This window comes from Phoca vitulina, unplaced genomic scaffold (assembly GCF_004348235.1).
Source record: "Phoca vitulina isolate PV1807 unplaced genomic scaffold, GSC_HSeal_1.0 scaffold39, whole genome shotgun sequence".
NCBI classification, from domain to species: domain Eukaryota; kingdom Metazoa; phylum Chordata; class Mammalia; order Carnivora; family Phocidae; genus Phoca; species Phoca vitulina.
Window position 1 is genome coordinate 13,556,756 of NW_022589742.1, and position 27,206 is coordinate 13,583,961.

General features: G+C 44.9%; 1 protein-coding gene across 1 annotated transcript in view; it reads left to right on the plus strand.

Moving 5' to 3' along the window:
• The first annotated feature begins 5,140 nt into the window (after nucleotides 1–5,140).
• Nucleotides 5,141–27,206, plus strand: part of FRMD7 (FERM domain containing 7) — a 47,697-nt gene continuing 25,631 nt past the window's right edge. Inside the window, exon 1 of the mRNA XM_032428370.1 lies at nucleotides 5,141–5,227. Coding sequence (XP_032284261.1) covers nucleotides 5,171–5,227 — 57 coding nt within the window. The 5' untranslated portion in view covers nucleotides 5,141–5,170. The remainder of the gene's footprint in view (nucleotides 5,228–27,206) is intronic.

Below are 27,206 nucleotides of genomic sequence, written 5' to 3' on the forward strand. Positions count from 1 at the left end.
GTCCATCAGATGACGGCTTTTCATTGGTCTAATTTTACCAGCCTATTTATTTAGTGACATCGGATAAGTTAGTTCAATATAGACAAAGGGTGGTGTTTTTGGGCTTCTTGCCTGATCAGGTTGAAATGTATGCTTTTAAATGTCTCCTTCAAAAGCCAGTGTTTTACCTAATGAGGAAACACTGGGAGCATTCCCACTGAAGTCAGGAGAAAGAAAAGGATGCTCACTATTGTCGCTACGATTTCACATTTCACTGGAGCTATTAGCCAATCCAATTAGAGAAAAGAAAGAAATTAATGTTGTAAGAATTGGAAAGGAAGAGGTAAACCATTTCTGTTCACATATAATTGTCTGATACCTTTTTTTAAATAAGATTGTATTTATTTGCCAGAGAGAGTGTGTGTACAAGCAGGGGGAGGGGCAGGCAGAGGGAGAGGGGAGAAGCAGACTCCCCACTGAGCAGGGAAGTTTAAAATTCAGTTAAACTTGAATTTTATTCTATTTTTTAAAAGATTTTATTTATTTATTTATTTGACAGAGAGAGCACAAGCAAGGGGAGAGGGAGAAGCAGGCTCCCCGCTGAGCGGGGAGCCCGATGCGGGGCTCGATCCCAGGACCCTGGGACCATGACCTGAGCCGAAGGCAGTCGCTTAACTGACTGAGCCACCCAGGTGTCCCTAATTGTCTGATATCTGAAAACTCAAGAATCAGATGAAAAACTACTACAAAGGTTTAAGAAAGTTCAGTATGTTAGCAAGATAGAAAATTCATATATAAAAATACCCTTCATATGTGCCAACAGCTTCCAGTTAGAAGATGGAACAGAAGAGAAGACCTCCATTTTAAAAAGCAACCACAAAGTGTAAATACCTAGGAGTGAATGTATAAGAAATGCACAAAACCTATGTGAGGAATGCTTTCAAACACTTGGATGTTCATTACTTAAACCCACTAATCAATCCTAGTCTCACTAGAAACGACCAGACATATGCCTTTCGATGAAGTACACAGTATCCACTATGAAGTCCTCTTACGAGGACAATTTGGATGTGAATCTCATCAAGCACTTATAGCTACCTTCCATTTATAAGGAATATGAGGAGTAGGGTGACAAATAAAATGACAACACAATGAAGCAAGCAGACAGATCCAGAACGTGGAACATTCCGTAGGACAATTGGCTAAGTTTCTTCAATCAAAGGCATTGAATGGGAGCAAGGGTACTGCTATAGATGAAAAGAAAATTAATAGATGTAACAACTAAATACAGCATACGGAACTTGTTTGGATCCTGATTCAAACCAACCAACTGTTAAAAAAAAAATTGAAACAATTGGGGAAATTTGAACATGGACTAGGTATAATATGACAACAAGAAAATTTTCTTAGTTGTGATAATGGTCTTGGGGTTATACAAGAAGATGCCCATATTTTTAAGAGATCAATAGTAAGCATATGAAGGGAGTGAAATGATACGACGTGATATCTGGGATTTGCTTTAAAATAATTCCTAAGAGAAGAGCCTGGCTGGCTCAGTGGGTAGAACATGTGACTCTTGATCTCAGGGTTGTGAGTTTAAGCCCTAGGTTGGGTATAGAGAGTACTTAAAAATAAAATCTTTAAAAAAAGATTAACAATAATAATAATAATAATTCCTGGGAGGTAGAGAGAGAGAGAAAGAAATGGCAAAATCTTAATACTGTTTGTATTAGTTTTCTAGGGCTGCCATAAAAAAAATACCACAACGTAGGTGGCATAAACAACAGAAATTTATTTCTTACACTTCTCGGGGCTAGAAATCCAAGAGCAAGGTGTCAACAAGTTTGGTTTCTTCTGAGGCCTCTCTCTTTGGCTTGCAGATGGCTGCCCTCTCATTATGTCCTCACATTGTCTTTCTTCTGTGCATGCACATCTCTGGTACATGTGTGTAAAAATTTCCTTTTTTTATAAGGACACCAAGGGACGCCTGGGTGGCTCAGTTGGTTAAGGACACCAGTCAGATTGGATTAAGACCCACCCTAAAGGCCCAATTCTAACTTCACTATCTTTAAAGGCCCTATCTTCAAATACAGTCACATTCTGAGGAACCAGAAGTTAGAGCTTCAATATATGAATTGTGGAAGAATACAATTCATCTCATAACAATATTTAATCTGGATGATGAGTGTATGGGAGTTTATTGTACTAAAATTTTGGTTTTGTGTATGTTTGAGAAAATGTTTATTAAGTACAACATTCCAGAAGAGAAGGACATAAAAGTACAGTTGAGCAAATTGATATACATGCCCCATGAATAAGAAGACTCACCATCTGAGACAAACCAACTTTCCATAAGTAAATTTATCATTTTAACACATTTTACAAGCTTGTATAGAAAAATAAGTAAACAAGAAAAGCCAGGAAAACTCTGTAAATGAAGATCAATGTGGTGTGGAACACCCTTACTAGATATTAAAACATACTCTAGAAGGGCACCTGGTTGGCTCAGTTGGTAGAGTGTGTGACTCTTGGTCTCAGGGTCTGGAGTTCGAGCCCCAAGTTGGGTGTAGAGATTACTTAAAAATAAATTAATTAATTTAAAAAATTTTTAAAATAAAATAAAAATAAAATACACTCTAGAGCCTCAAAAATTAAAACAATGTGAAAAACATTAAAACAGTGTGGAATTGGTACATGAATAGAAGAGAATAAAAATCCCAAAACAGACCCAAATGCATATGGAAATTTAATATATGATAAAGGCATGGGGCACCTGGGTGGCACAGTCAGTTAAATATCCGACTCTTGATTTGGGCTCAGGTCCTGATATTAGGGGCTCGAGGTCAAGCCCCACGTCAAACTCCGTGCTCAGCGCTGAGTCTGCTCCAGATTGTCTCTCCCTCTCCCTCTCTGCCCCTCCCTTTGTGCGCTCTCTTTCTCTCTCAAATAAATAAATAAATAAATCTTTAAAAAATGTAGGATAAAGGCAGCTTCTCGCATCAATGGGTAGAAACGAACTTTCTAGTCAATGACATCAGGACAACTAGGTGTCCATTCGGAAAAAAGGTGAAAATTGATCCATAGGTCACATCATATATCAAGATAAAATGAAACCATAAAAGTACTAAAAGAAAACCTTGAAGTGAGGAAGACCTTTCTAACTATGATTCAAAGTCTAGAGGCCATTTAGAAAATGATAGACAAATTTCAGAACACAAAAATCAAAAACTTGCCATGGCAAATGACACCACACCTACACCATAAGCAAAGTTGAAAGACAAAGGACAAATAGGGGATAATATTTGTAACTCATATCATGGACAAAGGGCTAGTGTTAAAATAGTTGCTCGAGACTGAAGAGAAAAGGACAATAACCAATATTTTAAAGAGGGGCTGTGGAACATGAATATAGAGTTCACCAAAAAGAAATCTAAATGGCCCTTAAGCATCTGAAAAGATGCTGGACTTCTCTCATAAAATGAAAAATTAAAATTCAGACTTAGGACTGCGCTGAGAGGGGCACCTGGGTGGCTCAGTCAGTTGAGCATCCAGCTCATGATCTCAGCTCAGGTCTCGATCTCAGGGTTGTGAGTTCAAGCCCCATGTTGGGCTCTGCGCTGGGCATGGATCCTACTTAGAAAAAAACAAAACAAAAAAAGAACTGGACTGAGATTCTTTTTCTCACTTATCATTTTGACAGAAAGCCCAAAGTTTGACACCACACTCTGTCAGTGAGCCTGGAGAAAATAGGCCCTGTCATACATTGTTGGTGGGACTGCGCCCTGGTACAACACTTGTACTAGTCTGGTAGGTCTTCCGTCAGAGACAGGGTGGCTTACAACAACAGAAATTTATTTTCTCACAATCCCTGGAGGCTTGAAGTCTGAGATCGAGGTGCTGGCAGGGTTGGTTCCTTCTGAGGCCTCTCTCGTTGGCTCGTAGGTGGACGTCTTCTCTTCCCCGTGTCTTTACATGGTCTCCCTGTGCGTGTCTGTGTCTTCATCTTCCCTACTTAGAAGGACACCAGTCTTATTGGATTAGGGCCCACCCTAATGGCCTCATTTCAGTTCAATTATCTCTTTATAGACCCTATCTCCAAATACAGCCACATTCCAAGAAACTGGGGGTTAGGACTTCAACACATGAATTGGGGGGGGACACAATTCAACCCATAACAAGCTTTATGGAGGAAAACTTTGAAATCGCTATAAAATTACCAACATGTAACTCTTGGCCAGCAATCCTACTTCCAGAAATCTATCCGACTGCTAGGGCTGCACACATATAAGGTGACATACGGATGAGGATATTCATTTCAACCTTGTTTATAATAGCCAAAGGTTGGAAACAACCCACGTCCACCAATAGGGAACCACTTGAGCAAACTGTTTTACCTCCACGGTGCAAAATCACAGAGCTGCCAAAAGAAATGAGGAAGCATTCCATGCACAGCCAAAGTGATATACGAAGAAAAGGAAGGCATGAAACAGGGAAATAGCATGCTACCTGCATAAGAGAAATATGTTTGGATGTGCTCGTACAGTATTTGCTTAAAGAAACACTGAAGGCTAAATAACTAACAGCAACAGAACCCTAATAAAACTGGTACTGATAGGGGTGCATGGGGATCCCCCAGAACAGAGGGGGGCAAGCAAAAGTGAAGCTTTTCCTTATATTCCTTTTTACATAGTTTTCATTTCTAGATCATGTAAATTCAAAACAATTAAAATCATCCTACATAAAGCTTCCTAGTTCGGCCATGAGATTTCCAGTGCCATATGAGACTAATATGAGTACCTAATCCCTTTACTTTGGAGAAGAGCTGTTCTCAGTTTATCCAAGCTTCATCTCGGGATTTCAAATTGTGCTCTTGTGAAATAAAGAAAATCCCCAGAGGTTGCGAATGCTTTCTCTCTTTTTCTTTTCCTTTGAAGAAAGGAACTGGTTTAAGAGGGCTAGAGAGAGTCCAGTTGGATTTGACGTTGACCAAATAGGAGATTGGCCAGATGCTATTGATCACCAGCGCCGCGCAGCACAAACGCCCTGCTGAAGTGTGCCCTGCTGGGATGGGGGGGGCTGGGTGGGGGTGGGGGCCCCCAAGCGCACGGCATCCAGCTGGAGAAAGCCCCTCTTCCTGTCACAGCTCCCACAGCACTCCAAGCCTGCTTGCAGCCCAACGGCCTCTCCGAGAATGCTACATTTAAAAGTGCAGTTTTTGGATGATTCCCAGAAGATTTTTGTGGTTGATGTAAGTGGAAATCACATTGCTATTATTCCTTTATTATTCATTCAATAGTGGTCATTTGTGGACAGCCCATTAGCTGGCGATGTTATGTCTTCTTTAGGACCAAATGAAGGAGGGACTGTGGTTTTTAGCTTTGGAAAAAGAAATCTGTACTTAATCACAGTGTAGCTCGTGTTTTCACGTTAACCTTTCTTCTAGAACAGGTTCTCTTTCCTCAAGGGACAACAAGAACGAGTTTGGAAGAGACGCTAAATATTTGTAAAAAAACAAAGCAGCAGTAACTTATTCGTCCTACCCAGAAAGGTATTAGTGTTCATTGAAATAATTTGTGAGTCTCACCCCATGAACATTTGTGGGGAGAAAAGTATGGTTGTGAGGGAATGGAGAAGGGGAAGGCTACCCTCCTTTTCTGAAGGAAATCTGGGGTTTCGGCAAGGGGGTAGAATTACGCAGTCGTAATGAGAACTTGAGGAAGTAATGACAAGTATGAAGAGAAAAATAGGATAAGAGACTATTTAGTCTGATTTAGTACTTATAGCTCAGGGTTCTTAATATAATTCCTAGCTACGAGATGATTGCGTACAATTATACCTCATCTCTTCAAGGAAGAACAAATGTATTAAGCACATCATTTGGGGCTCATCTTCCAGAATCTTAAGATATGTACATTTTGATGTAAGGATTTATGTAGGAGCCGTTTTGAAATGTTCTATGATTTTATTGGAACAAAAGATGCTATTTGCTCTGATGTTTATATTAGCTACCAACAAGGAACAAGTAGTTCATGTTCTATGAAATTCATACAAAATGCTGGTTGTTTTCTTTTATACACAAACTAACAACGGCCGTTGGGTGTGTGGGTAACCCATTTTTCAAATGAGTATTTCATTTTTATTTGAATCATGTGCTTTGTGGGCGATGACTTCATGGCTTCAGCGGCTGTTTTGCTGTCTCTTTCTTTCACTTGTGATTTGCAAAAGGCATTTCTAGGTCCACGGACCTGAATGATTTGTTTTTGCAGCAAATAGCTTCCATTAGAGGTATGAGGCATTTCCTATTCTTTCTTGGAACTCTATTTAAAGGGTGGAAAATATCTTTTGAGTAGTTTATCCATTTGCAGGCGGGTGGTGTAGGCTCACAGTGCTCCGGTACCTGAATGAGTGAGCTGGGTATTCAAAAGACACTGCTTTAGGCTAAGTTTTAATAGAGAGTTCAAGCAACTCAAAGAGAAATCTTTGACCAAAAGTGACAGAAGAGCTTTCTGAATGTGTAGCTTAAATGCAGATCCAATTAAATGGTGGTGGGGGGGGGGGGGAGGCAGAGCACCAGAGCTGTGTAAGATTCACCTTCTGAGGAGTCAGCTTGAAGCCAGCCTGATTTCGCTTCGAGTCGGTTTGTCTCTTTCCAGCTGCCGCGCATTGTGTTCCTTGGGAAGATAATGGGAGAGATCTGACACCCAGCAATTCGGGTGTCACAGCATCTGATCCCTTTTGCCCTGGGAAGTCTGCTCCGTAAGTAGCAATTGTGGTGTCACCCAGAGTGGGCAAGCGCACTGACGGCAACCCCCCGGGCAGCTTCGCCCCGAGGGGCGTGGGACCATAACTTAGCATCCATTCGTCCAACAGGATCTTCTCCTTAACGACAGGAGACTGACGAGGAAGAGGGCTCATGATGATGAAGATGATGGTGATGATGACAAGCAATAGCACGGAGTCACCAAGGGCTAACTATTTATTATTTTTTTTAAGGGCTAACGCTTTAAAATGGACAAAGCAATCTCACATCCACTGGTTCCTTTGACCCTGCATTCCACTCTGTGAGGGAAGGGAGGGAAAAGGTTAATCTTTGCCCGTTTTGCAAATTAAGAGGTAAAGGCTCAGGGAGCTGAAGTGACTTGTGCAACATTACGCAGCAGATCATTGCAGAGCTGGGACTTCCAATCCAGAAGTCTTCCCCACTGGGCCATGTACGACCGTATCCGGAAGACGCATCTGTCAGTAGCCTTCTAGTCCTGTATTATTGCTCATGCACATTATTTTCTGTTGCCCTCAAAGGGCATAGAATTTGGCATACAGTGAGCCTTTGATGACAATTGTAAACCAATTAGTAGATCCTTTCTTCCTTACCCATATGTGAGGAGCTATTAGACTGTGGTTTCTAGAGGCCAGGGAGACCCTGGTGTGAATTTTTTCATTGATTCAGAAGCTTAAAAAGGTCCCTCAGGGGGCACCTGGCTGGCTCAGTCGGTGGAGCGTGCGACTCTTGATCTCGGGGTTTTGAGTTCGAGCCCACATTAGATGTAGAGATTACTTAAAAATAAAATCTTAAAAAAAAAAATAAAGTCCCTCAGCCCTATTAATAATTCCTTAAAATGCACCCCAGCACCATACTTTGGGGGACTTTGAATGGGGAAAGGGAAAAAAAAGCAACCTAAACATCCTCTTCCATTAGTACTAATATCATTTTTTAAAAGATTTTATTTATTAATTTGAGAGAGAGAGTGCACGTGTGAGTGGGGGGCAGAGGAAGAGAGAGAGGGAGAGAAGCGGACTCCCCGCTGAGCGCAGATACCCCCCAAGATCATGACCTGAGCGCAAATCAAGAGTTGGAGGCTTAGCAGTCTGAGCCCCCCCAGGTGCCCCCATTAGTACTAATATCTTAAACGGGATGAAGAAACGCTTGGACCCATAGCGAAGAGAACCATTAACAGTGACAAAAAGCCACACGGAAGGGCTTTTAATAGCAAAGTTGACTGAAGTCTCAAGAGGCATGGATCAGTCCTGGGGAGAATTGTTCTTTAAGATAAAATTTAAGGAAAGCATTGGCTGCACGGGGAGAAATAATGGAGTCTTGGGCATTGGTGTTGATTTTACAGAAAGTACGGTAGTAGAAATACCAAAAGGACACACGCTCAGATAGAATAATGTCTCCTGGGTGAGACTAATTGACATCCAGAACCCTCTGTATTTCCTGACTCAGGGCTCCAGACTCAGAAGGCTGATTTGTCAGCACTTCACAAGAACTGGAGTCAGAGACTGATATTTACAATCGGGATGCTAGTGGCACCATTTACAGTGGGACTGGGGACGCTAGGGGCCTCCCCTCAGTTACATCGGATGCCAAGTGTCAGAAGAGTCTGATTTAAAGGAATTAGACCCATGATGCTAATATTTGATGGGCTGATAATGCAGCCATTTCCACAAAGACCCTGTCACTGAGACCATCCAGTCACCCATTCATTCATTTAGTCTCTCTTCTGGGCACAGTAGACTCTACCATATGGGGAAGTAAAGTTCTTGACCAAGGGCACACTCTCCCCTGGGCATTGCTGGCTGGGAGCTACCAACTTGGGCTTCATTGATTCCTTTCACTCCCCCTGTATGATTGACAAACTCCCTCTGTTATTGACCTGTCTTTGACTTGTTAATGCCTTCAGTTAGCTTGCTGGGAAAAGTGGCTGGCCCGGGAGACATCCTGGCTCTTTGAAGTTTCTTTGCATATCTATACTCAGAGAGTCTATGTGTTGATTTTATAGATGAACTCTGAGTTCAGCCTTTTCCTTTATGCATTTCCAAGAGTATTTGGGGGATGCAGGGTAGACACGGGACATCAGAATGGCTGGGATATACCTACTAAATGTAATCCAATGAGGAAAATGTGTTTAGTGAAAAAAAAAAACCTCATCTTACTTTTCAAGCTGTCATATTTATTGAACAAAATTGATCATTGTCTAATATCAACACCATCCCTAGTGTTGCACTGATCCTGGGCTGCATCCTTAAAAAACAGAGAAGGACTCTATCTACAGAATGATGATAGGAGTGGACAGGCAAGAGGAGAAATGAAATAAGGTCATTACTTTTTAAAAATAATTGCAGGGATGCCTGGGTGGCTCAGTCAGTTAAGTGTCTGCCTTCAGCTCAGGTCATGATCCCAGGGTCCTGGGATCGAGTCCCGCATCAGGCTCCCCGCCTGCTTTTCCCTCTGCCTGCTGCCCACCCCCCCGCTTGTGCTCTTTCTCTCTCTCTCTCTCTCTCTCCCCCTCTCTCTGACAAATAAATAAATACAATCTTTAAAAATAATAATAGTAATAATTGCAGATTTTAGTGTAAGTTCAGTTTTGCCTCTTCAGCATGAGGACCGGGACTCTTCGTGAGAGAAAAAGGGAGGATGAGACCAAAGCTAAGGCCTTCTGAGCTCTCAGAAAGAGTAGAGGCTCAAGGCTGAATCCTCCCAACACCCACAGGTGCCAGGAGCAGTTGTGTCCCTGGAGGGTGACCTTCCTTTAAGCCTAAACTGTTTGTTTATCTCCAGGTTAGACGGAGGTTTATCTCCAGGTTAGACGGAGAGTTTCAAGGCAATAATCCCATCACTATATCCGACACAGTTCTGTCTGCTACCCACCCCACAACCTGACACAGTTCTGCCTTGGTAGAAGCGTGGCAGAGGGGAAGAGAAGCTGTTGGTGGTCAATTTCCAAAAGCACACTTCGTTTCGATGGTTTCTAGAGCCCAAAGTCAAAAGAAGAGGTTTGAAACCTCTCAGATCTTACATTTTACCTGATTGCTAAGTGACAGCGTTGGCCACTGCAGTGGGTACCTCGTGGCTTACCCAGCGAGAGAACGTAATGAGTCAGCTCACCTCTTTCCCTTGGGAAGCCCTCAAAAGGCCACTGGGCCTCATTCTCTGCAAGAGTCACAAGGGAGGCGGTGCCAGGACTGAGCACTATTCAAGCTAAATAAGAAAGCAAAGAACTGCCCAGGGATTTTTTTTGGGGGGGGGGGGTAGTGGTATTTACCTTTGGGATGTTTGTCTAGGAGCTGGTTTTTCAATTTATAATGATGAGGGATCTTTTGTACCTCTGTCAACAGTGAAATAGAGATCCACCCCTTCATAAGGCAAAGGTTTTCAAACTCCAATGAGATGGAATTATTCAGGTAAAAGTAGAATGTACCTGGATTTAGGGCTACAAAAACTACATCGTTTTAGCTGTGTAAATCTTGCCAGTCACTTAACCCTTTAGCTCCCTGAGTTGTTGTGAGGCGTCATATAAATGATATAATGTGCATTTGGAATCTCATAAAGCAGGGTAAATTGGACTCTGCCACTTATAAGCTGTGTGGCCTTGGGCAAGCCACTTGGCCTGAGACTGAGTTCTGTCACCTCAAAAAACTTGGATTGGGGGGGCACCTGGGTGGCTCAGTCGGTTAAGCGTCTGCCTTCGGCTCAGGTCATGATCTCAGGGTCCTGGGATCCCGCCCTATGTTGGGCTGCCTGCTCAGTGGGGAGTCTGCTTCTCTCTCCCCCCTCCCTCTGCCCTTCCCCCCAATTGTGCTCGCTCTCTACGTGCCGGAGGTGCCAGGCAGAGTCTGGATGATAGTTTCAAGTTCAGTGGTGCCATTGTGAGATAGTCAGCCTCTCTCCTAACCCATGCTCCCCACTGTCAGTATTCCAGCCTGATAGGGAATGGTGGAGACAGGAAGGATGGATACAGAGATGCCAATGAGGTAGACTTTCTAGAAGCAATTGATGCTGGTCTGGATATGGAAGATGAGTGAGAAGGCTTCCAGATGACCCTCAAATTCCGGCCTTAGGTGACCGGTTGGGTGGTGGCCCCCATTCATCAAGACGGAGAACAGAATGAAAGGAGCACGTTTAGGGTGGGCAATAACGAGTTCTGTTTGGATTTATCGATGGGGTTATGGAGAGAGTTCTGGTCCCAGCCCTGGCAGTCTTAAGCAGGGGAACCTCAGGTGAATCCCCTCAGCTCTCTGAGCCTGTGCCCGTATCACTAAAATCGGGATAATCATAGCACCTACCTCATGAAGTCGCTGTGAAGATGAATGAAATGACCAGATTCCTGACCCAAAGTAGGTAGTCAAAGCATGTTAATTCCCTTCCTCCTTGCTTACAGACCTCTTTACTTCTACACTTGGCAAATCATCTTTCACCCTTAACTTGGAGTTTCTTTGGATCAACCCTGATTTTGCAGCCCACCTCCAGGCAAAGAGCTCTTTCCCCAGGTCTGCTTCCTCTATGGCTTCCTGGGGTTAATTTATCCTGCCTTTCTAGCGGTTTGCCCTTTGCTTAGTCAGCAGCCCCGGGGGGATTTTGCTCTTCCCCCTGGAGCCGTTAATCCTGGGAGGGTCCGTAACCGCCTAGAGTTACCTAAAATAATGCTGGGCTTCCTTTAAGGAAGCAGAGGGAAATGGCCAAACCCTTTGTGTTTACCTACATTTTAAATTAGTCTGTGGTAACTACTCATAGTAATGCTAAGGTAGTTAATAATAATGATGATAACAGTACCACTGACTAATAACCACAGATCGGATTTATCGACAGCCGATGTTATAGGTGTATTTTACTTGGACTATTGCGTGTAATTTTCACACAAATCAAAGAAGTAGCCCTGTCTAGGATAGTTACATAAGCTCTCTGTGCGGTGGGTTTTTTTCAGCTGTAAAAGGAGGAGAACATTAGTAGCCACTCCATAGGATTGCTACAAAGGTTGGATGAGTTAATATACATAAAACACTTAGAACAGCACCAGTAAGTGGTATAAAAGCGTTTGCCACACCGATGCCTTATGGAATCTGGCTCCAAATTTAGATGGTGAACACATGTCCTGATATTTACGTCCAAGCAGCAGCAAGGCCTGGAAGGAGGATGAGGCCTGGACTATTACTATAAAAATAATAAAAATCTCGAATTTACAAGCATGTAAAGTGAGGTGCAGAGAAGTCAACTTACCCAAGGTCACAGTGCTATTTAAGTTAATGGGTGAGCCGGGGTTCAAGCCCTGGTCTGTGTAGCTTGCAAACCTTGGCTGGTCATTCTTTCTTTAGGTGGCACGTTTACGGCTCAAGTGGGGTCGCAGTATGTGTGCATTATGGCTTAAGTGGGGTTGCTGTACATGTCGTGAAGCTTCCTGGTTTTCCAGAACCTCATGATGTACCCTCTGGTTCCGAGCAGCCTGCCCCACGCTAGGTGCTCCATCAGCGTCGGATGACAGACAGCCCATCTCAACCCATACCACCCCCTGCCTGTGCAAAGAACTCCGAGAAGGAGCTTCTAAACCACGTCCGAAAAAGCATCCTGCAATCGCCGTAGCATCCCAGTCTAGCCAATGGAGGCCGTTTCTTTGCCAGGGATTTATTTGTCATTGCAGGGGGCCCCAGCTGCCTGATGAATGCCTTTGTTTAAACTATTGAGTTTGCTTTGCCCCTCATAGCCTAAGGTTTGTTGGTTCAGAGAATAAATTGAACTGAAAAAGAAAGAAAGTGCTTGTGCTTTGTCTGGCCCGGGGCCAGGCTGAGCAGCAGGCCAAGTGTGGTTTAGGTGCTGCCCGGCCCACTCCTTTAGGGGTCCCGGACCTTCTGCTGTCACCTGGCTGCCAGCCTGCCCTCCGGATGCTCCATCTCAGAGGAGAGGCCCGGACTCAAGCCTTCCCACCCCCGCAGCTCCCCTGCCCCTCTCCCCCCATCCCTGCAGCTGAAAGGAGGAGGGAACCTGAACTCCAGAACATTGGAGGCGCTGGGGGTGGGAACAGGGAACTGTCTCTGGAGCTGGGTGGGTGGTGGTTAGGTGTTCGTTCAAGTCTGCACTCGTGGGAATCTCTGCAAAGAGTTTCAGTGAGTTGGGGCTTTGCCACCCCTTTACCTTTCATCAGGTGTAGAGCCCCAGCCCGCCGTCTGCCCCCCCAGCGCCCCCCGCGCCCCCCCAGCTAAAGCCCTCCTCTGAGTGCAACTGGCTAAAGGGCAAGATTCCCCTGAATTCTATAGGATTTTCTCTCTTTCTTTCAAATGCCTTTACCCCGCAGTTGCATCATGGGCCTGTCACAAATAGGAACCCATCACACGAATAAGAGCTCAGTCCCCACTGATGCTTTAAGACAAGGCCGTTGTCAATTGCACCCTGGAGCCAGCGCGAGAAATTCTTCAAACTGAGCCGTTCGCCGTCTGGGGATCAAAAGGGGATGGCCTGAGGGGCAGAATCACTGGGGAGGTGGCCCGACTGAGCCAGCAATTTCCTAAAAGGACCCGGGGGCCTGCCATCCCAGCTGCTGAGAGCAGTGCTGGCCTTTGTGAGACCAGGTGCCACGAAGCACTTCTGTGCCAGACCATCAGAACTGGAAGAACATTCGGTGAGACCGGTTCTACCGCGGAGAGATCCACCCTTAACAGATCATTTGCACCTCAGGAGGTAGTGGGGGATTGGCCAATGAAGTGCCCAGGCGAGGCACCGAGGCGCACCGCAGGGAAGATCTGCAAAGCTCAGGAAGAATGGAAGGTGACAGGCATTCAGGGGGGCACTTCTCTGGGGGCTGTGGAACTCTCTGATGTAGAACTTGTCTGTTCTAAACACAGCTGCTCCACAGAAGCCGCAATTAGTTACCCCCACAGAATCTTATCCCAGCCCCCTTTGCTCTATTCCCTCTCTTCTCCTTTACCCACTTCCTCCTTCTCTTCTGGGTCCAAGGTGTGGGGCCAGAGAGGGGAGGTCTGTCTGGGTGAGCTGACCCCAGGCCCTGGAAGCATTTAGGCATGGCGCCTCACCACTAATCGTTGGGCTTAGCTGTCTTAAACAAAAGGTCCTTTGTCCTCTGCGATTCGTTCTATGATGACGAAATTCACCTTTCGACAGACTTCAGCAAAGACAAAGGTTCTCCAGAATTTTGCACCAGAACATTTTAAGTGATTGCAAGAGATCCGTCCCAAAGATACTGTCAACTGCCTTTAGTGCTCCGAGATACCATTTCCTGACCTGTGTTCCAGGAATTTCCACTTCCATTATGTCATTCAATTGTGAGTTAATAAGTGTGGTAAATAGGTATGATTACACGACTTCGTTCATTCATCAGTCAGTTGACAAGTTCTGGGGAGCCTTCCCTGCGTCCACGCGCCGTGTTGGCTACTGAGGATGCAGAGAAAAATAAGAAATAGTGCCTGACCTCCAAGACTCGTGGAAGAACCAGAAATGTACACTGCAGTGTAACACGGGCAAATGACAGCAGATAGGATAGTTTTTAATGGCACAAAGAAGAGGGGCAACTAACCCGGACTGAAGCGTGCGTGTTGAGGGGTTGGTCAGAAAGCTTTCCTTAAGGGAGATGATGTCTATCTTAAGCCCTAATGATCAGTACTAATTACTGAGCTACAGGGAGGGAGTTGGACTAGAGTTTGAAGGTTGGGCCAGACCAAGGGAGAAACACAGGGAAAGGCCCGGGGAGTAGCTCTGTCTGACTGGATCTTGCAGTTGAGGGCAGAGGGTTCTCTGAGAGCCGTGAGAGACAGAGATGAGATAGGAGAGACAAGCATGGGCCAAGTCATAAAAAGGGATGTTTCATATGAAGAAACTAAGGTTCAACAAGGTTAAAAATGAGCCCAAGGTCATACAACTGCAAGTAAGTACTTGAGCCAGGAATTGAAGTCCATGTGTTGACTGCAGAGCCCGCCCCCCCCCTTCCCCTACAGCCTGCTGCCTCCAGACTTCCCAGGCCCAGCAGGAAGTCTGGGTTCACAAAGTGCTTTCACCGCTTTACCAAGCAAGGGCAATCCCTGCCATGAATCTTTTTCACGCTTTGTATTTGTATTTCGGTATTTAATTAAAATTTGACACAGAAGTTAAACTTTTTAGTATTTCATTAAAAGTCTCAGACAAAAATAAGACAACCAGCCAACAATGCAACCTAAATAAGCCAATAAGCTAATAACAATGCAACCTAAATAAGCCAGTAATAAATAAGCTAATAATGCTGGAGAAATGTCTCCTAAGGTAATGATTAAGGTTGATGTGCCAAGATGGGTGCACATCTTTGTGTGCTAAGAAGATGTCTATCTTCATGGTGTTTGCAATAGCTAAAAGGAGAAAACAAGGTATGTGTCCATCATGCAGGTGGTTTCCTATACAGTAACTAATGATGGTATTTTTTAAGATTTTATTTTTAAATAATCTCTACACCCAGCGTGGGGCTCGAATTTACAACGCAGAGATCAAAAGTTGCCTGCTCTACTGAGCGAGCCAGCCAGGTGTCCCTACTAATGATGATATTTATAATATAATGCTACCTTTTTATTTTTATATATTTTTTAAAGATTTTATTTATTTATTTGACAGAGAGAGACACAGCGAGAGAGGGAACACAAGCAGGGGGAGTGGGAGAGGGAGAAGCAGGCTTCCCGCGGAGCAGGGAGCCTGATGCGGGGCTTGATCCCAGGACCCTGGGATCATGACCTGAGCTGAAGGCAGCCACTTAACCGACTGAGCCACCCAGGCGCCCCATAATGCTAACTTTTTAAAAAGCTGGTCACCAGAAAGTGTTATTGTATCACATGCATTGAGAATTATCTGGAAAGCTGTACCCTAAGGTCCTCATACTGTCTGTCTTTTGATGGATGAGATTATAAACACTTTATTTCTTCCTCTTGCTTTTCTGCTTTTTACCCTGATTTTTTTAATGAGCATATTTTGCTTTCTGAATGGGGGGGGGAAGCCTCACAAACAATGAAAGAGGGACGCCTGGGTGGCTCAGTCAGTTAAGTGTCCGACTCTTGCTCTCAGCTCAGGTCTCGATCTCAGGGTGGTGAGTTCAAGCCCCACGTTGGGCAGGGCATGGAGCCCACTTAAAAACAAAACAATGAAAGAAACGTCATTTCTATAATAGTGGTTGCTGTATAAGTTCCATTTCCTGCATAAGCAATCAAATTAGGGGACTCCTCTCAAAATGGCTGGGCCACGTGTTCCAATCTGCTCACACCCACACCTGCCTCCAAATATCAACCCCATTGTCACTAGCCCACAATTACTACTCAATTCCTTTCTGATCTAGAAAGTAGTGATGATAGCTAATATATATCACAGGAATGTTTATTACGTACTAGGTGCTAGTTATCAGTATTTTCCGTGTATTAGCTCATTGAAATCCTCAGTGAAGTAGGTTCTATTAATATCCCCATTTGACAGATGAGCAATCTGGGCAGAGAAGTGTAGCGAGTGGTTGAAACAGGATTTGCACGGGACCCTCTGGGTTAAGAACTCATTTAGTTGACCACCATATCCACTCTCAGACAGCTTGTCTTTCAAGAGTCACTGTGTTGGCGTTATCTTGGTATTGACATTCTCAGCAGTTAGGGCTTGTGTGTGTGTTCCGAGTGATGATGCAGAAAACCAGGTCAGCAGTTTCAGGGGAAACTGACTTGGGCTGAGCAGGACCTGACATAGCCATGAAGGGGCTTTCATGGGACAGATGGACAATGGAAATGGTTCAGACAAATGGACAGGGTTGGAGAGATAAGGTTTATGGTGTCTGAGAATTGCATGAGGCCAATAAGGATAGGTCATTCTTTGGGGCTCAATGGAGTGTGTGGGGGGGTATGCATCCAAAAGGGTACAGTGAGTTCTCTTAATTTGGTGAAGTCCGGGACTGTCCGGGGTATATAGTCAGCACTTTCCCAGAAACATAGTAGATGCTCAATAACTAGCTATTGAAGCAATGAAAGAATGAATTCTCTCCTTGTTCTCAGCTGCCAAGCAGGTCAAGTCTTAAGTTAGGGGAGATGTGGCACAAACATTTCATGGATTACAGTAACAAAATTTCCCTGGACCAAACCTGCACCCAGGTAAAACCGTGTGCTCACAGGAAACCCTCGATGACTGCCAGAGATGAGAAATACGTGACTCAGGCTCCCCCAAAGTTCAACAAAGGAGAGGTCATCTGTTCTCCTGATAGCCTACAAAGGCTCCCCAAGTCTGTTTGGAGATGCCACCGTGAACGTGTCTGTTCGATTCCGCATTTGTAGGAATGTAGGGTAGCGCCTCCTCAGCTGGGACAAGCAATTGTCAAATTCAACATTCAGAAGGGAGGAATATTTTTGGTTTTGATTTATAAACATGAATGAGTCAGCTTCGCCAGATCCTTCTGCACAGATAATTGCACCTAAGAAGTTAGGAGCAAGATATGGGGGTGTGGGATCTGGGAGTATGCAACTAATTTTAAGACCCAAAGGTTAGTATCTCTTGGGACCCCTGTTTCCCACTGAAGATTGCTAGGAAGTAACAATTCCTGCCACTACTCCCTTCCAATTCTGCATTTTGCAAGTGAAACCATGCTTTGTCTTTCTTTCCTGAATGCTAGAATTTTCGAGGTACAGTATTTAAAAATCCACATGAATACAAATTGTTTTGGGCTTGGCTGTGCTTGGCCCTGAGTACAGGAAGAGAATCCCAGACAACCGCTTTGAGTTACGCTGCACATCCTGACAATAGATCTGCCATATTGAAATAGCCTGGAGGAGGGAGGATGGCAGAGGTCTGCGAACCTGGTATTAGCCCCAGACTAAGCCAGACTGAGAAGAATATGTAACCACCAGGCTTTGGGGTGTTAGAGCCCAGGTCACCCAAGGCCCACCTGTGTGAGTCAGCACTCAGGACTTGGCTGGCTCTACGCAGGGTGGACTAGGAGGAAAGGGGCAGAATGCTGCCAGCAGGCCCCGGAGTTCGGCGATACTGCTAAGCCACACGCTCGGCAAATCTCACCTGTGTGGGAGACACAGGTGAAGATCAATCAAGAGGAGAGCAGAGCCTGGGGGAACCTAGCCAGCTGCTACTGTGAGAGCCAGAAGCGCACGGCAGGAGCCTAAGTAAAAAACCAGGTGAATAAGGGTCAGGCACTCAGACAGATGTCTAGGTAGGGAAAGAGGAACAAAAGAATAGGTCCTTAGTGACTTCTTCAAGGGTGGAGCTTGGCAAGAAGCCAAGTTGGGTCTGAGTCAGGAGCCCCTTATAGGTTCCTTGCTGCGGGGCAGAGCTGGTCCCTTGGTGTAGTCTGCAGGTGTCGACAAGCCGGCACACCTGGCTAACGTGGGGGTGTTGACAGGATGCGGGAATGAGACACTTGGTGACAGGGAAATTAGCCTGAGTGATAGCTCACATGACCTCGCGTCTTGCTAATCAGTTAGAAGACCTTAGAAGTTCATTATTATTTTTCAATTTTCACATCCAGCTTTAATACGTGATAGCACATACATTCATTACGGAAAGATTAGAAAATTCTGGCAACAAAAAGAAAAAAGTAAAATGCAAATAAAATCCCATCGCCTAGATTTTAACATGTTGGTGTATATTTTATACACTGATATACTACGTTCTCATGGATCCCCAAACTTCACATGTGCCTCCCCCACTCCATTTAGTTTGGCAGAGTTTTCTGAATATATTTTAAAAAGATTCTCTGTTCAGTCAACACAGCTTCTCCACAGTAACCCTAATACGTTGTGTTTCATGGCCTCTTATTAAGTAGATGTTTTAAAAGGCATTATTCTTTAATGGCTTCTTTATAGAGTTTCTGTGAAATTCACAACCTGTCAGAACAGAGTGGCTTCCAACCAGCTCAGAGCCCCGCTGGGCAACATACTGAGCACTCCTTCTAAAGGCAATAAAACTAATTCTAGGAAGGAAGAGACAGGAATGGAGAGACATTGGAGTTGTAAGCAGCAAAGAAATAGAAGTCAACAGTACAGTCAAAAGGTGAGAAAAGATAGGGAAAAACAGAGTGACAATGAAAGGGAAGGGTGTATCAAAGGAACGAGTTTTAGGTGTTTATCTTTCTTGCCCTTCATATACCTGGACGTCAGTTTTCTCTTTATATTCAAGGACAGCCTGGTGTACTGAAATGGGCTCAGTCCCGGCTCTGCTTTTATTATTCTTTTTTAAGATTTTATTTATTTACTTGAGAGAGAGAGCACAAGCAGGGGGAGCAGCAGAGGGAGAGGGAGAAGCAGGCTCCCCCCTGAGCAGGGAGCCCGATGCGGGGTTCGATCCCAGGACCCTGGGATCATGACCTGAGCTGAAGGCAGATGCTTAACAGACTGAGCCACCCAGGCGCCCCCTGCCCCAGCTCTGTTTTTAACCTGCTGAAAGCCTTTGGGGGAGTCTCTTCCTTGCACTGGATCCATATCTCCTCACTTATAAAATGAAGGGGCCGGACTACATGACATCTAATGGTCTCTCTTGTGTCCTGAGTGTCGCGTATTGCTAGATACATACAAAATGTTTTATCGACTTCAGGTTTTAAAGAAAACTCCAGCTACCATTTGGAATCTGGTTGTGCATCATGCACACCACATGGATTTAGTGCTAAAGCATTACACGGAAACAAACAATGATCATTGTTTTAATTACCCAGAGTAGCTAGCAATTTCGACAAGACTTGGGAGCACTGTCTTGAAAATGCTATTATTACCCTGTCACTTTTCAACAGCCTTTCCAATATAGGCATGGTAATTTCAGTGTCCCAGGAGTGGGGGCAAGATTGCTATTAGGGTGGTACTTTTGGGGTTTTTTTTCTTTTTACTCCTTTAGGATGAAGGGTAACTCTGAGCAATGAGACACCATCCAGCAAAGAGTGTGAATCAGATGCAACTTGTCTAGATCATCGCCAGGCCTCCATAAGGCCATCAATTCCCTTGTAGCCTCAAAAAGGTGTCTGCCAGAAAGTATCATCTATCAGGTACTAGACTAGGTCTCTGATTCCAGAGTTCTCTTCCAAACTTAGTTTGGTCAGTATCAATATGGCAGTCAGGCAGCTGCTCAGTTTGATTCTCCCGGACCGGGCCCTCCCCCCTCCCCCCACCCTCTCCCTCCTTCCCCCCCCACCCCGCCACTCCCCAGGACAGCCACGTGGGCTGGAAATCTTTCTGAGCAGTTAATCCTAAGCAACTTTAAGCCTCCCATCTATCACACACACAGTACTTTGAACTGCTTTGTGTTTTCAGAAATAAAATAAAAACCAGTTGTAACTTGGTGTGAATGTCACACATGCACAAGCAAATACAAGGGCTGTTCTCTCCACTTAGCTCCACCAGGAAATCTTAAGTACCCAGTTAAACTGTGCTTCCCTCCAGGGTTTATTGCTGAGCCTGTGAGCTCCTTGGAAAGGGCCTTAGTTGACTTCCTACTTATTCTTTGTTCTTTGATGTGTCTAACTGCACCTTGCTCTCCACCAGATGCTAAAAGACCAGACTGCCTGCAGAGATGGCTCCATTTTAGAATGAACTGCTGCTACCTGGTAATCAGCCTCTCAGTTGTTCTTTCTTTTTACAAGTTCAGCCCCCCAGAAGGGTTACAGCTTGGCCAATGATTTCTTCTGCCTTGCCCCGAAGGACCTCCATTTCCTAGGTTCCTGGGTGGTTTACCCAGTGCATACTCTGAAATCATGCTCAATTTCTTTCTTAGAAAACTAGTTGCGTCTGATTCCATTGGTAAATGTGTGAGACATGGGCCTATTTTTTTTTGCAATGTCAGGTTATTTGCATTTTTTAAAAAGGTTTTACTTATTTGACAGAGAGATAGAGAGCACAAGCGGGGGAACGGCAGGCAGAGGGAGAGGGAGCCAGACGGTGGGGGGGCTCCATCCCAGGACCCTGGGATCATGACCTGAGCTGAAGGCAGATGCTTAACCAACTGAGCCACCCAAGCGCCCCAGGATACTTGCATTTTTGGAAAGATTTTATTTATTTATTTGACAGAGAGAGACACAGCGAGAGAGGAAACACAAGCAGGGGGAGTGGGAGAGGGAGAAGCAGGCTTCCCTGCCGAGCAGGGAGCTCGAGGTGGGGCTCGATCCCAGGACCCTGGGATCATGACCTGAGCCGAAGGCAGACGCTTAACGACTGAGCCACCCAGGCGCCGCAGGATATTTGCATTTTTAATGAAAAGTGAAACAGCCTTTTAAAAGGGGCAGTCCCAGGGTTTAATCCCTAAGGGGTTCTGAGATTTCTGGATTTAGCCTGTGGATGACAGGGAAGCAAAAAGACTTACCTCCGGAGGGGTCCAAACTCTCTCTAAATGAGGTGTATGCCTGTTGCTGTTTATAAACAAAGAGCTAGACTGAGGTGAAGAAGGGTAGACCAAGAAGTAGAACAAGATTTTCCTACATGATTGAAATTAAATCAGCGTCACCGAAAACATTCTAACCCTGGAACTGTACCGAAGGGTTCCAAAATGCAGAAATACCTCCAGACTCTATTCTACTCAGAACAAATCAGATACTCTCACTAGAGTGCCCTTCATGGTTCTGGGTTCTGAAATGCCATTCGGAGTTCAGTATATGAAGACGGAAAGGAGAGATGGAAATTAGCCATTAGGTTGGCCAGAAGGAACTAGCTCACAGTCATCTACATAAAGATGCTGAGTGGCGATGTGCTTATACTATCCTGGACGGAACTGATTCTCGGCCAGTTCCAGAGTGGGTGACTGGGGCAAGTTGCAAATGGGATAATACACAGGAAAGCTCTCAGGGGCACCATAAAAGACCAGAAAGAATTCCAAGTGGGTGACTTTTAGAAGGAATCTGTGAGCAGATCAGAGACAGAGTGTCAGGGGCGCCTGGGTGGCTCATCCGTTAATCGTGTACCTTCGGCTCACGTCATGATCCCGGGGTCCTGGGATCGAGGCCCGTGTCAGGCTCACTGCTCCGCGGGAAGCCTGCTTCTCCCTCTCCCTCTGTCTGCCGCTCCCCCCTGCTTGTGCTCTCTCTCTCTCTCTGTCAAATAAATAAATATTAAGTCTTTAAAAAAGAGAGAGAGACGAAGCGTCAAGAAGATATTTTGTAAGTGTATGTCGGCAGAAAGTTTTTGATATGACAAGCCATGATTTTCTTTCCAGACTGACGCAAAGGGTAGGGAGTGTCTGAGGAGGGGCTCAAGTACGTGCAGACATTGGTGAGGAATGTTCCAAGCATCCCCACTCTCAGATAGGTGGGTATGGGAAGAATTCGAGAGCAAAGAGTGGTGGGAAGTGAGGGAGGCAAGCTGCCGGGGTAGCCCCTTATTGTACCTGTGGTCGGTGGGCCAACTGGTGAAGAAACAGATGTTGAGGATGAGCAGGGCGATGCAGAAGGGTGAATAAAAGGCAGCGGAATGTAGCCTAAGCTCGGCCGTGGTGGATGCAAGCCCCGGCCCTGGCCGAAAGCAAAAGCGGGGCAAGCGAAGGGGACACCAGGCCCTCCAGGCCTCTCACTCTCCCGTACCTGCCCCAGCCCCCTTGCACCGGCCATGGAGACGTGTCTCACACCTCACCTCCTCGTCTGCCAAAGTCCACGCCACCACCTGTCTTCTCTCCCCCAAGCTGCGAAGGAGCCTCACCTGCTCCACCTGTCGCCTATTTTGCCCCCGCTCCTTCTGTTCCTCACACCCTTGTCCCGCAAGGTGTAGGTGGCAAACCAGCAGCCAGACCAGTCTCACCTGGGAGCTTGCGAGAAATGCCAATTCTCAGGCCCCACCTCCCACCCAGCGAATCGGAATCTGTATTTTCACAAGATCTCCAGGTGATTCATATGCACTTTACAGTTTGGGAGCCTCTGCCCCAACCACTGCCCGGACGGCACGCCTGAAACCCAGCTCGGACCAAGTCAATTCCCACTTAACATCATTCAGCGATCCCTACCTCAAACCCTGCCTTCAGGCTTATGGCCTCCCGTCTTGGTAAGGCTCCCGCCCACTTTTCCAGTCCCTGTATCTCATTTGCTCCCTTAGGAATACCTCATGGCAGTGTCGTTCACACCAGGCTCTCTAATCTCCGCCTCTGACATCCTTCTCTTAGCCTCCTCTTCACCTGGCTAACTCCAACTCTTGCTTCCTGTCTCGGGTTAGGTGTCCCCCGCCCCCCGCCCAAGCTGGAATCCATTGCACTATGCCCTTTCCCATCTTTCTGGGTTTGGGGCCCGTTGGATGTGATCTCATATTACCCCCTGCTTGCATGCTTCCACAAGAGCACTTAGCCCCAGCTACTGTGGTTACCTGTTGATGCACCTGCTTGGCCTGCCAGCCTGCTACGTATTCCTTCATGGTAATGCCTGTGTCCAGTTCACTCCAGTAACCCTGGAGCCTGGGAAAGTACCTGGCACAGAGCACGTGCTCGGTAATGTGTATTGCATCAAAGAGAAGGGAGAAAGGTCACAGAAGAGTAAAGGCATACATAGAAGGACAAAGGCAAGGGCATCAGAAGTAAGCCCGGAGTTTGGGCCAGGGGAAGGGGGGGTGGATTGCAATAGAAAAACAAAAAGAATTGGGTAAAGAGAATAAAGAATGGAGAAAAACATGCTAAAGGGGAGGTGAGGGATTAGCTTTTAAATGGTTTATTAAGGAGAAGGCTAAGACTGATGAAGGCGTTTTCCTGGTTTTTTTGTGTGTGGCTCTTAAATGTGGAGAGTGACCTACGAAAAAGTGGAGTCAGAGTGTTAACACGCCCCAAAGGCAACTCATTCACTTGCCAATGAAGGACTGATCCACACACACTGGTTTCTATGAGGGGACACTTACACTTATGTGTGTGATCCTTAATATTCCAGATCTTGAATATTCAAGTGAATGTTGCCCTCGTCCAAACAGACCCCTTGGGTGATCCGGATGCTAACAGCTAGATGACCATACATCAGGGTTCGTCCAGGACGGTCCTGGTTTACACCTGTTGTGACAATATAATAATTACTAGTACCCCTGTCAAGCCTCAAAAATGTGCCAGTTTGGACGATGGTCATCCTACAGTCAACACTTCTTTTTGAGCTCTTCCTATGGCCCTGACACTGTGTAAAGCCCTCGACATCAATATTCTCATTAGATGCTCTCTATGAATTTTTAAAAATTGAGACGAGATTCACATACCATAAGATTCATCCTTTTAAAGTGTACAATTCGGTGGTTTTTAGTATACTCACTGTGTCATGCAAACATCACAACTATCTAATTCTGGAATATTCCCATTCTTCCCAAAAGAAGCCCCCCCCCCCCCAGTCTCTATGGATTTGCCTGTTCTGGACACTTCTTTTTTTTTCTTTTTAAAGATTTTATTTATTTATTTATTTGACAGAGAGAGAGACAGCGAGAGAGGGAACACAAGCAGGGGGAGAGGGAGAGGGAGAAGCAGGCCTCCCACTGAGCAGGGAGCCCGATGCAGGGCTCGACCCCAGGACCCCGGGACCATGACCTGAGCCGAAGGCAGACGCTCAACGACTGAGCCACCCAGGCGCCCCTGGACACTTCTCATAAATGGAATCATAGAACATATGGCCTTTCGTGTTTGGCTTCTGACAATCCTATTTTACAATTACGGAAATTGAAATTCAGAGAGATGAAATAGCCTGTCCAAGATCATCCCTCTAGCAGGTAGAGGGCAGACCTACAGCCGGCTGTGTCCCACTCCAGGGCCCGCTTTCTTAGCCACCTCCTCATATTTATTGCAGGTACTCGGCACAGTCTTGGAACTCTGTTTTGGCCTTCTGTAACCAGGCACATTCTTTCCAAAATGCCTCATAAATCTTCATTATTTGAGAGTGGATTTAATGTTTGGAAAGAGCCAAAGTCATAAAGAGCAGATATGGTAACTAAAGTGGGCCATCCAGCTGGGTAAATGCGGTGGACCGAATCGTGTCCCACCCAAATTTGTCTGTTGAGCCTCTAACCCCCAATGGGACTACTTGGTTGTGTTTGGAGATAGGGCTTTTAGGAAGTAATTAAGGTTAAATAGGATCATAAGGGTAGGGCTCCGATCCAATAGGTCCGGTGGCCGAAGAAAAAGAAGAAGAGGAGGAGGAAGAGGAGAGAGTTACCTTTCCGCTAGGTGAGGACACAGCAAGAAGGCAGCCATCTGCAAGCCAGGAAGAGGTCTCACAGAACCTGACCATGCTGGTACTCTGATCTCAAACTTCCAGTCTTCAGAACTAAATGAGAACTAAATGTTTGTTGTTTAAGCCATCCAGTCTATGGCATTTTGTGGTGGCAGCCGGGGCTAATCCAGTCATATTTTGGGATAAAAATAAGACATAGCCATAAAGTCAGGAGAACGAGTCATAACCATCTGTGACTTCAAGAACAGTTTCCTGCGGGGAACATGAGAAATATTTTCAATGTGGGAATCAGCACTGGAAACAGGAAAAGCATATATAAGACTTTTTGTATGGCACTATGCTTTTAGCTTTTATAGCGCCTATTGCATTTCTCTGAAAAATATAACAACTATAGGGAAAAAGTGAAAATAATCGGTTATGCTATTATTAATAATATGCTGTATTTGGTTCCAGTTCATCCTTTCCCGAAACCTTAATGACAGTCTATATTTTTTTAAAGTACACAGTCAAGATGTAAATACATTAGAATCTCCTTTATCTAACGTGGTCAAAGGTGGTTGTTGGTCAGTTAATCCATAAAATTTGTTAAAGCAGAAAATCATAATAAGTACACGCACATAGACACCTTAAACTTCTATTTTTTTGTCATCTCTACACCCAACGGGGGCTCGAGCCCACAACCCTGAGATCAAGAGTAGCACGCTCTACCAATCGAGCCAGCTAGGTGCCCCTTAAACTTCTAATTTTGACATAAAACATGTACATTGTTATTCATTTGCCAGTCTTTTGCTATAGGGTCAAAGCTTTTTTTGAGTAAGGACTTCTGTCTGATTCCTTTTGTCTTTCTTCCATAAACCACACCCATAATGCATCCTCTATGATTTCCAGCATTTGCTTACTTAACATGGAGAAAGAATGTGGGTGCTTGCAAAGCAATTTGAGTACAGAATCCTTCCGGAGTTTTCTCCCCCCACCCCGTATTTTACTGCTGTCATATCCAAAGCTAATTTGATGGCACAGTTTTGGGGATTCCCCCCTACTGAGTTTTTGCAAAGTGATGAACTTAGTTTTCATAGAAACAATCCTTGCTTCTAGTGTTCATGATCCTTTGGTGTACATACAATTTAATTGTGTGATTACAATAACAAGTAGAATTATCAAAAATATTTTCCAGAAAATAATTATTATTGAGCATGGAACTCAGTTGATGGGTGTAGAAGTACACAACCATTAGAGTAGCCTACTGGTCATGGGCTTTCATCATGACATAGGCCCTGCCAGTACTTTAAAGAGGGAATGTAGGGGCGCCTGGCTGGCTCAGTTGGGGGAGCGTGGGACTCTTGATCTCAGGGTCGTGGTTTCGAGCCCCATGTTGGGTGTAGAGATTACTTAAAAATAAAAGCTTAAAAATAAATAAATTAAGAGGGAATGTAAAGCATTCTCTGTGCATGATTGAGTGGAATTTGGTTAAGAGAGTTTCTACTGTCCTTGCTCATTAAAAACATATCCAGCTATTCACAAAGTAAAAAGTTAAAGTTCCCCTTTAAATCTATCCTCCCTCCAGGGAGAATGCTATTAACATTTGCTGTGTATCTTTCCAGACTCTTCTATGCATTTATCTATACATGTGCATTGCTTAAGTCCTATGATGTGCCAGGCCCTGTACTAAAGGCTTTGATGTGAATTATCTTCTTTAATTCTCACAACTCTATGAGATAATACTACTATTATCTCCATTTTACAGATGAGTAAACTGAGGCTCAGAAAGAGTCAGTAATTTGCCCTAAGTCACACAGTGACTAATTTGTTCTTCCTCCTGAGAGAACTGTCTTACTAATGCACAGGAATCAAGTTAATTGTTTGGCTCCATCCATCCATTTATTCAGCAAACATTTATTGAATGTCCACTCTTTATCGGGCACTGTACATACTGCCAGGTATTCAAACACATGGTCTCTGTTTTCAGGTGCCTGGAAAAGGCAGGTCAATCCGTGAGCTAAAAGATTTTCCCCGATTCATCCAGTTAGTAAGTGGGTGGAGCAGGATTACAATTCGGGCTTGATTTAACAAATTGTTCTATGACGGCTCTAGCTGAGTAAAGGCTGTGGTAGATTGTTTTGTACAGGTAACCACCTTGAATATTTGTTGTTCCCATGAGAAGAGGGGTTTGGAGCCCCCAGAAATCAATGTTATGATTGAAACAGAGTTGGTAAATTGGAGATTATAAATAGAAGTTCTAAAAAGTTCTAAATTGTATATATATATATATATATATATAATACTTGAACAACACAAGAGTTAAGGGTGCTAACCCCTCACATGGTTGAAAATCCATGTATAACTTTTGACTCCTCCACAATT